This window comes from Elaeis guineensis, chromosome 4 (genome assembly GCF_000442705.2).
Source record: "Elaeis guineensis isolate ETL-2024a chromosome 4, EG11, whole genome shotgun sequence".
Lineage (NCBI taxonomy): Eukaryota > Viridiplantae > Streptophyta > Magnoliopsida > Arecales > Arecaceae > Elaeis > Elaeis guineensis.
Window position 1 is genome coordinate 71,851,724 of NC_025996.2, and position 13,062 is coordinate 71,864,785.

General features: G+C 33.9%; 1 protein-coding gene across 2 annotated transcripts; it reads left to right on the top strand.

Moving 5' to 3' along the window:
- The first annotated feature begins 988 nt into the window (after positions 1-988).
- Positions 989-12,790, top strand: LOC105042757 (nascent polypeptide-associated complex subunit beta). Of its 2 annotated transcripts, XM_010920070.3 has the most exons (6): positions 989-1,136; positions 10,670-10,737; positions 11,141-11,289; positions 11,403-11,459; positions 11,873-11,911; positions 12,424-12,790. In XM_010920070.3, exons 2-6 carry the CDS (start codon positions 10,670-10,672, stop codon positions 12,594-12,596), a joined length of 486 nt encoding a protein of 161 aa, XP_010918372.1. In that variant the 5' UTR covers positions 989-1,136; the 3' UTR covers positions 12,597-12,790. The 2 variants fall into 2 exon arrangements, with proteins under 2 accessions (XP_010918372.1, XP_010918371.1); XM_010920069.2 differs by lacking the exon at positions 989-1,136 and having other exon boundaries at positions 10,664-10,737.
- Positions 12,791-13,062: the final 272 nt, after the last annotated feature.

The following is a 13,062-nucleotide window of genomic DNA, read 5'->3' on the forward strand; positions in this document are numbered from 1 at the left end:
GATGATCCAAATGGGATCACCATGGTGATCTAAGATCCGGTGATTTGATCTCAGTGATTAAAGATCACTGTATTTAGTAGGCTATGATCCAATAATTAAAAATCTCCAACATCCACAAGTAATATATTTAGTATTCCAAGGTCACTAACCATATAAGACCAATACAATTCCTTATGTATTTCTTAAAAAATATTTATTAATCATATAAAATATCTTATAATAAGATATTAATATATCCATAAAATATTTTTTTGGTTCTATAAATTATTAATCCCATAAAAATATATTAATTATTATAAAATTAATATTTTATTTATACTTATAATATATTATTTATTAGTACTGATATTTATATCTGATCACAAGAAAAAGGTATATTGAAGTAAAATATTAAATAATTTTATTACATAAACATAAAGCATAACAAGGTACTTCTAATTTAAAATTATCATCGAATCATGATAATAATATGATTAATAATATATTATAAATAATATATCATAAATATAATATATAATATCAATATAATATAATATCAAAGATATATTATTGATATAATAAATTAAGAGTATGTTGATGTATTAATTTTTTTGTTTGACTAATGGATATTTTTATTCTCTCAAATTTCAGTCTGCAGTAATTGTTCAACAATTATTTTAAATTTCTGATCTCAAAAATAATTATTTCATCGTTAAGTTGAAAAATAATTTAAAAAATATAGATAATTTAAGATTATTATTATATAAAATTTATAATTAATATAATAATTTTATTATTTTTATTCGTATCATCTTTGATGTTGGATTAATTGTTCCGTATCAAACAGTTTGTATGTTTGTTTACGTTGGGCAAATTGTGAAAGAGATCTCTTCCCTCGAGGGGAGCAAAGGGCAGTCTCGCCCATTGACCGAGGTAATTCAACGGCTTTACCAAATTGTGTAATGCATTTTTCAATCGAACGGCTAATATTTTCGCTTCCTCCAACCCTAAGGTATCCGCCGTCGTCTGCGTCTATCCTCTCTCCATCCTCTCGCTTGGTCTCCGCTCCTTATCCTGTGCTGCTCTCCTCCCGCTCATCCCACGCGGGGTCTTCTCCGCGCCTTCTTGTAGCCTCACTCCCTACCATTTCGGTAGCGGTATGCTTCTCTCTTCCCGAATTAGGAAAGATTCTTCAGCGTGAAATAGATAAATAAGAGGAAGAAGAATAAGTGAAATGGATAGATTGGTTTATGCCTTCCAAGCATCCTTCTTAAATTACATAATTCGTTGCATTATAATGAGACTATGAGTGTGCTAAGACTTCTATTACGGCATTTTATGCTTCTTAGGATTTGAAAATTGATTTATTTCTTAAGTTCTCTCTCCGGAATGAAAGGCTCTGTTAAGTTTTGTCGAGTATTGTTATGAATCTTCTCGAAAGCCAATTTAATTTCGTTGGTTTATTTTGCCATTCTAGAGTATCAAAATAAAGTTTGTATTGGTAATTTGCTATCACTTAGATAGGCTGATGATGGAGTATAACGTCTTATGTGTGAGAGGGTTTCCCACCTAAGTAAGTGGGAGTGTGATGCCTTCCTGGATCTTTTTTCCCTTAGAGGTATGGTGGAGATCCTACCTTCTGGGTTCTAAATTGGAACCTCCTTTAGGCTTGATAACGAAATTTTTATCCTGCGTAGTGCGTGCATCTGCTTTATAGGATATATGATAAACTGGTGCAAATGCTTGATGAGATAATGAAAACGAAGAACTGCATGTTGTACAAAATTGAATACATCGTAATAATCCTATTTTTCCCAATTGGGTGACATATAAATGTGTTCTGTAGAGGCTTTTCCAGTCTTCAGAAGCAACATATTCTAGAGGACTTGGCTTTGTATACTAAATTAATGCAAAATGGGATGCTTCGAACCTAATGCAATTTTAGAGAATAAGGTTCATTGTTTAAATGTAGAGTAGGATCTGTAAATACATAATTTATTTAGCGATAAAAAAAATTCAATAAAAATTATGTGAAGATGATGTTGGATAAATGCAGAGCCTAATTGAAAGTCACTATACATGAATTTCTAACATTTTAATAACAATCAATGCTACTGGAGTTCATCCTACTGAACATAGTTTATTATTTATGTGCTAGTAAGACATTGTGATGAAATTTGAATGTTTTTGATACTGCAAGTGCAATGTATACCTTTTTAAACTCATAACCTACATACCTCTTAGAAGATGCATATGGTGATTGCTCAAAAGTTCAACAAAATTTATAGGAACCTTCTTTCGTGGCTACAGTTTGAGATGTGAAGTACTATTGAAAGGTAGAGAAAGTTTGTAAATTAATTGGGAAATGGGTTCTTTTTTTTTTTTTTTTTGTGAATATCGGAAGGGGCTTTTTTTATTGGTTGCTTGAAGATTTGAAAAGGAGAGTCCTTTATAAAGGCCTTTGAAGGTTTAGAGAGAAAATACAATCTTTGGTAGGATTTTATCTGAAAATCCTAAGATCCGAATAAGGTGAAACAGGTACATCTGCTTTAGTCATTGGAGCATCATTCAAGGCGACCGAGCTAAAGAGGAGGAGTGATATTGAAAGTATGCAACAATCATTCCTTTTTTTGGAGAGTAAGAGATGTAGGTGCCTTTTTGTTTCCTCATAAAAGTTGGCTGTGGGTCCTGCAAACCTGTTTATATCATTAGCAGTGATCATCATATGCATGCATGAAGGTGGTGCATTCTTCTTGGTCAACAGTAACAATCAGCAAGTTTTGTATGTACAAAAAATTTAGATGAGCAATTCTAAAGTGTGACCAGACTTTCTATTTGCTTCATTCAAGGAAATTGGAGATAGTAAGAATTTCTTGTTCAGTGCAAGATGTACAGACATGTATAGATTCATTTCTGTGGTTTGATCCATGAACATCTCTCTTTTTGAATTATATTTACATACTAGTTTTATCACAGAGAAGAAATTACCTTAAGTAGAGAGACTTAACAATAAGCAAGCAGTATCATCTCTTGCGTTTTCATCCTCTCGGAAGCTGAAAAGCATAATGGTAGGCAAATACTGTTTTGTCAAATCTTATGTACTAAAAGGTAAAGCTAATCTATTATAAGCACCAACCTTGGGAGGGATCAAGCTCAAAATTTGATGCCACCTCCAAATGTGAAATGAAGTGGAGGATCATCCATTGACTACTCACATTTTCTAAATCCTATCTAGAATGTGATCTGAAGGCCTGGTTCATTGAGTATTGAAAAGGCATGGATCCTGAAATTTGTTAGTTGTTACCTGACCTTATAATTTAATAACTATGGTTACTTATGCATGATGGTATTATGAGTAGTGAATTATTCTGCTAAGGATGGATTAGAGTGATGACATTTTATGTCATCAAACCAACCTATTGTAAATCAACCTTTTTTTACTGCTTGGCGAGTAATTTACTTCTGCATTTGCATGTTTTGTACTCTCTTTTTTTTTTTTCAATTAATAAATGTTCTGATATAATTTAGTCAAGTAGATAAGCATATACTAGGACTCCAAAGGATCTAAATTGCTGGACAGTTGGCAGGTTAGGTTTTTAGGTGTCTTTTTTTTTTTGTGGGGTTTTCCCTCTATTTCTAAATTGCATTGCTAGAAATATTTCATTTAGGTGCTGTTCGGTATATCACAGTGATTTAATCATCGAGATAATGTGATCACCGGGGTAATGTGAGTACTAGAGTGATATGCAAATACTAGGGTGATGTGTGATCACTGTATTTGGTATATCACTAGAATATCACTAAGAATAGAACTTCACTGTGTTTGGTATATCACCAAGTAGTGATAGTGATAATGTATAAAATGCCATAAATAGCTTTACATATTAGTATGTAATAATTACTCTACAACTTGATTAAATATTCTTCATTCACAAGTCCTCCCAAAAATATGCTGTAGTAGTAATAATATTATTATTTATTATTATTATTGTAGGTATCTATTTTGATTAGATTGTTAAAATGATATTATGATGATATTATATATAATCAAGTTTGGTTAGACTTAGCCAATTTTGACCATCAATATCAGGGCTGCCTGTTAGGAATGATTTAGCCCATCAAAATAAAATAAAGAAAAGAAAAGCATAAAAATTTAGCATGATCCATATATGCTAATTAACCATATCTGCCTATAGAAATAAAATGGGCATCCAATAAATAAATAAAATGTGTCCATGCTATTGAACTAAATCTACCAATAAAAATAAAATAGACATTTAGTAATAAATAAAAGGGGGTGTTATTGAAGATAAAGAATCATAAAAAAGAAAACCATCCTGATTTTCTTTATAGGAGGTGTTATTGAAGATAAAAAGTCAAAGAAAAGAAAGAGATGAGGAGGGTTTTAATTTTCTACCTATTTTAGTGACTAGGGATATTTTTGCCCCAAAATAACTTCAGTACATCACCAATACCAAGTGATGTACTATCACTGGGGTATGTGTGGTGATAGCATCACTGCACAATGCGGTGATGCTATCATCCAATTTATCACTGGATTTTTCATTACTGGATAGAATTTTGCAATGCCAAATAAATTAATTATATCACCTAACTCACATCATTGGGGTGATGTGAAATATCATCCCTACCAAACAGTACTTTAGGTTTATGCTAATTGTGTAATGATGTTATCATCAAATTTATCATTGGATTCTTCATCACTAGATAGGATTTTGTAATGCCAAACAAGGTAATCATATCACCTAACTCACATCACTGGGGTGATGTGAAATATCATCCCTTTTAAAATTTTTCATTAAAAACACCCTAGTGCATTGAAACCCTAATGCCCAAAATCTCTTGATAATAATAATCAAAGTATAAAATAAATAAATAGGATAAGAAGAATATCTGTGTACGCTAATAATTTTCATAGATACACAAGTGTTTGCCCTCCAACAGTAATCCATACAGAAAATGCATTAAGGACAATGCTTCTTGTCGAATCTTGCTTCAAGAGTTCTAGCCTCTAGAACTCGAATTGCCTTACACAGGTCAAGTTTCTTCAAGAACTTGACTTCACCCTTTCGAAGACTCTTCTGGACTTCTTAAACCACTCCTTCAGAATCTCCTTTACCCTTGTCTTAATTTGAATTAGGCTTGTCTTAAATGGAAAAGCCTTGTCCTAAAACTACTGAGTTATAGGATGGAAGAGAGAGGCTTGTCTTAGGCTAGAATAGGACTTCTGGATTAATTTTTGGAATGCACTGAAACCCCAATGTTGTGGGGCTTTTATAGATGAGAGAAAGGCACGTGGGGAAGGGTTACAACCCTTCCTCACGTCCTCAGAAGGTGGCATGTCTAAAAAGAAGCATCCTCCTGGTAGGACTCTACGCGACCTTTCTCTCCTCGTGCATGCGCAATCAAGCGGCATTTTGGTGTCCCTCCTTTTTCAGATAAATTTGAAAACTGCCACGTGTGTCCTAATTTGAATTTGAATTCAAATGACAGGGACATCAGCTAGGGATGCCTCCTTCTGTCGCTAAGGATGCCTCCTTCTGCCCATGGTAGAAGGACTCTTCATGCGAAGAGTTGTATAGGTCCAACTCTTCATGCACGCATGGCTTTTGTTCTAGACATTCTCAATGCCCAAAAATGAATCCAGAAAGCCATTTCAGTCTTTGAGATAAGTGCCAGAGAGTGGAGGGTGATGTGGGCTGCCCCATAGGTCTTAAACCCAAGTGAGAAGGATTCTATCCCCTTCTCCATGCACCATAGCGCGCGCCCATCTTAAAACCATATGTCAAGAGTCCTTTCAAGCTAAGACTCTAGCTCATGGTGCCCTTGAGGCTAGGTGGTGCCATCCAATGGCTGCCACATCGTGATCCAAACTCAAATTAAGTATTGGCTCAATTTGGTTTGATCAAATAGCAAGATTCGAACTAAAATTGAATCCGATTCAAGGAGCTGGGGTTTTTACACGTGTTAGCATGTTTATCGGTAATCCGATTGGATCCAAAATTTCAATCAACCATATCAAATAGATCTTTGGTCAATTTTTTTATGTGTGTGACCTATTGGATTCCATATCTAGTCAGCAGTAGGTCCAGATGCAAGTTAATCTAATTTGATTAGAATCCTTCTAATCGATTAAGGTCCAAATCATGCCGATCCGAGTTCAGCAATGAGAACTCTTTCTAATTGAAGATCAAATTAAACACTTTAATTCAATCAAATTTACAAGTCAAGATTGACGTCTAGCAACGTATTATGACTACCTAAAAGATGTGAAATTTAGTGAAAATACCAAATATGCTTTTCAGCAGCAAGTTATCATGCAATTCAATCCTTCGATCATTCAGCATCCTGAATATATTTACGAATATGGAATATTATGTAAAACTCAAACACATATTCATATCGATTCTCCATCAATCAGTGATGACTTCAATGATGAAGTATTAGAAATTCTATCTAATTTTTATCCTATTATGGACAGAGACTTTCTGAGTCATCTAGAGATGAGAATGTGCAGGATGACATATTTTCTTACTAGGAGTAATCGATTCCTTGTTGACTGACTCACAACCTCCATACACACTCCATCATATCCAGAACATCTCATACATGTCTTTATGTCATACCTGGATATGAAACAAAATATGGATTCATGTGCACAAAATTTCATGGTGGTCTTAGGTCTAAAGATCACTTGTACAACTCTTATTTAGAGAATCATTTTTTGACATGCAAGTAAGGCTCCATAAGATATTCTCTGTCGGTGAGTCAATTCAGTAAACTCATTCTCTAATAAGCACCACATTTTTGTATTAGTATCCCACACAAGTTATTTGTGAGATCAGCCACCCTTTCCATCGAGCATACATAGAATGTGCCAGTCTATCCGGAAATATTGATCCCTGACTCAATGCTCCTACGATCAAGAATGTTTAAGATTAAGGTTTTAGGATTTTAGGTCTCACTGGCATGAACTCTTTATAGCCCTAAAACTATTACTCTGATCTATGAGATTCATCGTAATCTTAAACATAATAAGATGCTACTGCAATGATGAATCAAAAATATTTCATTTATAAATAAATAAATAATATCATTACATGAGTTGGAAATTTATATAAAAAAGTCCCATTACATTACTTATGCTTGTAGGGCACTAATCTTTCATACCAAACAGTGCCTTAGGTTTATACTGAATTAGCCGGTCTTAGTGAGGTTCTTAGTTTTTATCTTCACTTTATTTGTGTATGATTCTGTTTAACAGTGCATTCCCTTGTGTTTCCTTCTTCTTCTTTGATCATAAGAAAAAAGAGTCAGAGCCCTAACATCTAGGTCAGTAACCTGGATGGAAATATTTTGGTAAGGAATGATGCCTTGATCTCCACTAGTTCTTGTTTATTGATTTTCTTTGGTAAGCTGCTTGCAGGAAAAAAATGTTCTGTTATCTCCCATCCCCCATCTAAAACAAAAACAAAAACAAAAAAAAGAAAAAACATTCAATAAGCCTAAGAAAACCTCATCTGTTTATTCTTTCTTTAAATTTTCATCATACTATCAGATTTAAGGCCCAGTAAATCCGATCATAAAATCATATCTCTATCAAACTCTTCAAGTTTTGACAATGAATGGCAATCCTGATAGTTTGTAATGTTGAGGATGAAAGTTATATAGCATGTTTATTTGATCTTTCTGAAACTAAACCACTTCTAATATGTTATAATTCTCAATTTAAAACTCTACTAAGTTTCGCGTTGAAACTTTTAAAGCATATTTGCGCTCATCAACCAAAGAAACTCTTACCTGAGGTGGAGAATTCAAAGCCATCATTATAGAATTTGTTGTGCTGAATCGGGGTAGTGCAACATAATGGAAACATGTGTTTTGGCTTGAGCCCTTTGGATGGTAATTGTTGGATGTTAATTGTCTACTAACATGCCAATCTTTTGCCACATTGCGTAACAGTTTTACTGTCTTGTTTATGGTCAATTCTGATATGGATCAATTGAAGTTTAATCCCATGGTAATTTCATGGCCCTTGATGTGCATATAATTCCAATTGATTCTTTTCCATTTTAATGCTGATGACCCATTCAGGTATAGTCCATGTACTATTTTGTCAAAGCCTCGTGATAATGTAATATGTAATTGGTAATAGAACTTGTGCTGACAAAATCATGTGTATTTACGTACATGAGCTGGAAACAGGTGTTTGAAAAAAAAAAAAATTCTAGTTGGGCATTTTGGTAGCACAGCTCAGAGTAGTCAGATTACTTTTTTTTCCTTATTCTATCGAATATTTCTAATGGAATTGTTATTGTGTATGAGTCATCTGTCGGACCTCTAACAGACATTCTCTTTTTCTGTATTAAGCATTTAAACTTCACATCCCAATTGCAAGAAATTTTGCTGCACACTGAGTTGAAACATACTTATTTTGCTTTGAAATGTTAGTTGTTGCATTAGATTTCACCAGGGATGCAAATGGACTGGGCCCAGACCAAGGGTAAAAATTTCCAATAGGGCATGCCTGAAGAGCATAATATTTGTTTGCTTATGCGGCTAGCCCAATTTACTCCCTACATCTTATGGATTGTGTGGTAATGCTGTTAGGCATATGACTGTTGTCTGAGCAGACATTTCCTGTAATTTAAGCTTGATTTATAACATATTATAGTTTTCAGTAAATGTTCTGAATTAAGGTTTTAATCCCTCTTCTAGTATGTTTAACTGTTATGGTTTGCATGACAAATAAAGCTTCAAGCACAATGTGATAATGTCTTTCACAAAAAAAAAGGCACAATGTGATAATGTCATTTAGATTTTATTCAAGAACATGTTATTTTGTTTCAATTTATCAAAGCAGTCGAAATATATTTAGTAGTAGATCCTGTGTGTGAAATGTTATGACAGTGTAATAAGACATACAATATAGTGGAAATACACCATACATCAAGATTCAACTAGTTAGCCAGACTTGCAAGAAAAGCTCCAACTGATCATTTCTGGATTTTTTTTTTAATACTTGTAGAGCTTTCATTGGGTTTGTAATGATATACCATAATTAATGGAATGCAATGAATCTTGAGCTGTTGCTCACTTACTTTTTAAAGAGAATAAAGTATCTTGTGCCCATCAAGAAAAATAAAGTTAGGTATGCTTTTTTCATCTTGTTTGTTTATGAACATGTTGCATGCTTTATATCAATTGAGCTCCTTTTACATCAGTTTTGAATGAGAACTTTTAAATTCTAAACCTTGATTTTTGCAATAAATTGCAAACATAATAGGATGTCCATGGTAGCATCTTAGAGTTTGGGTTGGCATTGCTCTCACCACTTAACTATGATCTATAACAACTTTGATCCATTGATTTGTACATTTTGGTTCAAAGTAAGATTAAGGTTTTACTAATGTAACCATTATGGAACCCTTAATTTATGATCTCATTCATCACTAGCAACTGGTACTGATCATCTCAAGAAACCTATGAATCTCTGTTATCATGAAGGTGAGCTCCATTAACCTACATTACTCTCTCTCTTTACTATAAATATGCCTAAAACATTTTCTTGATTCATATTTATTGCCTTGTTGGTTATGCATTATGACATTGGAGTTACTGGAGGTTGAGATCCAATAACTGTCAAAATAATATTTGGTAGTTACCTGTACCTATTATAATTCTATATATTATGGATGTAGGATTTTACAAGTCTTAATAAGCTTAATGAGTGCTCCTAAACATATCAGCTTTTCTTTATTTTTCTTTTGTAGTATGCCATAAATTTTGGGAATCTTAAAATAATACTTAGTGCTGCAGTGATGCCTTCTTTACTACTAAATGGTGGTGCCAAGAAAGAAAAGATAAGCAAAAAAAGGATACATGAACCAGTGTGAAGGGTTTATCGATTAAAACACCCTTTAGTTAGTGAATCATTTTCTGGTGACTGCTAGAAAACAATTGCATCATTTTCTGGTGAGGGAAAGTCTTAAAATATCACTCACCAATGGAGTGATGAACAATTGTGGACAAAGATTAGCCAAATTAATCTTTCAGATGGTTTTCAGGTTACTTTTACAGATTTGATGGATACTTACCATGATCTGTAGATGTCTTATCATGATTCTGATGAAATGGGGCTATGATATCTATAGTTGTTTTTGATATTATCATATGTTCTAGGTTAGATTTTATTATCCGATTATGATTATCCTGGTACCAATATGTGATGTCTTATCATGATTCTGATGAAATGGGGCTATGATATCTATTGTTGTTTTTGATATTATCATATGTTCTAGGTTGGATTTTATAATCAGATCATGATTATCCTGTGAACCAATATGTATTCAACCTTGACGAAACAAAGAAGCTCTTTCTGTTACAGTTCTTATATTTTCATGCGGTTATGTTGGATGGAACTATTCACCAAATATTCTTCCTATTTAGTTAAATTACTATGCATTTTAGCATCAAAAAATCTAGAAGTTTCCTCTTTTGAAGAGAATATAACCATAGTCAACAAGTCCTATCAAAATGTCTGTTGTGTAACTCGTGTAACTTGCTGACCTCCTTCTATTTTCTTAGTTGGTCCTTGTCGTGATTCCTGAAACACACTAGATATGCCACAAATATGGTGCATTTCTTGATGTGATTGTTGACCATGCAGATGGATCGAGAGAAGCTCATGAAGATGGCAGGTGCTGTTCGCACTGGTGGAAAGGGAAGCATGCGCAGGTTCTGAATTTACTTTGAATGTTATACTAATATATGGTCTGAAGCAGTATTCAGATGAGATTAATTATATGTGATCATCTTGGTTGGCGGTGATGTTGCAGGAGTTTATATGAAGTGTATCATTGTCCTCTAGTTCAGAAACCTATATTGTTTAACAAAATATTCAGCTATTCCATTTGGAAGATTGGAAAGTTTGCTTATATATTCTGGAGAGCTTGCTTATGGATATTCTGAAATTAATCAGTCCACTATAGAACTCATGACAATATTGCAATGTCCTTAGAATTGATAATGTTCCATTGCACCAGTACCATAACTGATGCTTTTGATTTGAGCATTTTCTTTTCTCGTCAGTTTGTTTTCACTTCTAAATCATTATGTTTCCTTCGTTCATTTCAACCAGGAAGAAAAAGGCAGTTCATAAGACCACAACTACAGATGACAAAAGGCTCCAGAGCACTTTGAAAAGAGTTGGGGTAACTGCTATCCCTGCTATAGAAGAAGTTAACATTTTTAAAGATGATGTTGTTATCCAGTTTGTGAATCCCAAAGGTAAATAGCAAATCTTTTTGGCTGAGCAAAAATATCTTTATGTATATTATATAGATAAGTCATAAGTGATATTCTGGTTTCAATTTTCTAATTTTTCTGGTTTTGTCATCCAGTGCAAGCTTCAATTGCAGCCAATACATGGGTGGTTAGCGGTTCTCCTCAGATGAGAAGTACACTCTCATTCCTATTTCTTTGTCATTGAAGAAAAATAATGGGACTAAAACACATATATGCTTACCAGGAATAAATACAAAAAGAAAACAAAATACTGTTTGTTTACTGAAACTATTGCTTCTTTTGTGCACCGAACTTTCTGCAACTTCCAGTGCAATCATTAAAGTTATAATCAAACTTCTGAAAGGGACAGTTCTTGCACCTGAAAACCCACCAGTTGTTGGGTTGTTCCTTCAGGTGCATTTTAAACCAAACTGTCAGATCTTGATTGGACCATTGCCTCACATGATGCCAGAACCAATGCAGTTTTCCTTATCTTATGATTGCTTTCTTGCCCCTCAGTTTTCTTTGTGGTTACAATTATTTTTCTGAGTGAATGCAACTTATATTTGGTATTACCTGATGACAGAGCTTCAAGATTTGCTGCCAGCGATCATCAACCAGCTGGGTATGTTCTTGTTGAGCAATATGATTACTTGGTTGCTTTCACAAATTCAACTTATTTCACTACTAATATTGGAAGTAGTGGTAAATTGTGATTAATGATAAGATCCTCTAGCTATATTGGTATGACATTTTAGTTGATCTGACCATTGCTAACCTGTTCATGTAATATTTTTTCAGACACATTTTGTGAAGGCCTAATGTTGCCTTCATATTTTCTACCTGAAGAAAATAACAACCATGTTTTTTTCTTTTTTCTTTTACTGTTACACTCCTTGGTTCTTTTCCTTCAGTATTTTATGATTTGCTAGAGGAAGCTTCCACAGATTTTGGATGTATGTTTGGATTCATATCTTTGTTATCTCCATACTCTTTTTTGGTATATTATTGGTAAAGAAAATTGTATGAGTGCCACCAATAAACCAACTTGTCACTAAAGAAAAAGGATCCTTGCTGTCCCTGGCATTTAGGTATCCATATGGCAGTTACTAATTATTTTTTTTCGCCCTTGTTCAGGTCCTGATAACTTAGACAACCTAAGGCGACTTGCAGAGCAGTTACAGAAGCAGGCACCAGGAGCTGGTTCTAGTGCTGGTGCGACTACTCACCATGATGATGATAGTGATGTCCCTGATCTTGTGCCTGGAGAGACATTTGAAGAGGCTGCTGATAAGAAAGAATCTTCGTAGTGTTTATAGACCAGATAGATTTACCCTCACCCCTTCTTATTAGAGTATATGCCTGTTTCTCTTGCTCTTTATGCTCAAAAACCAGCACGGCGATCATCCTTTTTACAAAATATTTGGGTTTGAATCTATCCACTTTTCATTTTCTTTTGTGTATGAGATTCATCTAAATTATCAATTGCTCAAGGTTTTCTTTCCCTCTTCTTTTTCACAAGGATCAATTAGTCATTAGTCTGTGTAATCTGACACTACTATGATAGATCAAGATCAGGACATCAGTTGTTTGTGAGGGCCTTTGTTTCTCCACTCTCATGAGGATTAAAGATCTTCAAAAGCTCTTTTCTACTGCTGATGACAGCAGGGAATTAAATCATGTCAAAAAGGCAGTTGAGAAGTTTAGGGCTTGTTATTACTGCTTTTGTTTTCAAAAATACAAGAAAATTGAGCTAGACGGAACAAAATATGTATG

Excerpts from the sequence above, each read along its gene's own strand:
- LOC105042757 (XM_010920069.2), top strand. The coding sequence starts at position 10,664 with ATGCAGATGGATCGAGAGAAGCTCATGAAGATGGCAGGTGCTGTTCGC. Across the intron at positions 11,290-11,402 it reads CCAGTTTGTGAATCCCAAAG|TGCAAGCTTCAATTGCAGCC; the intron begins GTAAATAGCAAA and ends TTTGTCATCCAG. Across the intron at positions 11,460-11,872 it reads CGGTTCTCCTCAGATGAGAA|AGCTTCAAGATTTGCTGCCA; the intron begins GTACACTCTCAT and ends ACCTGATGACAG.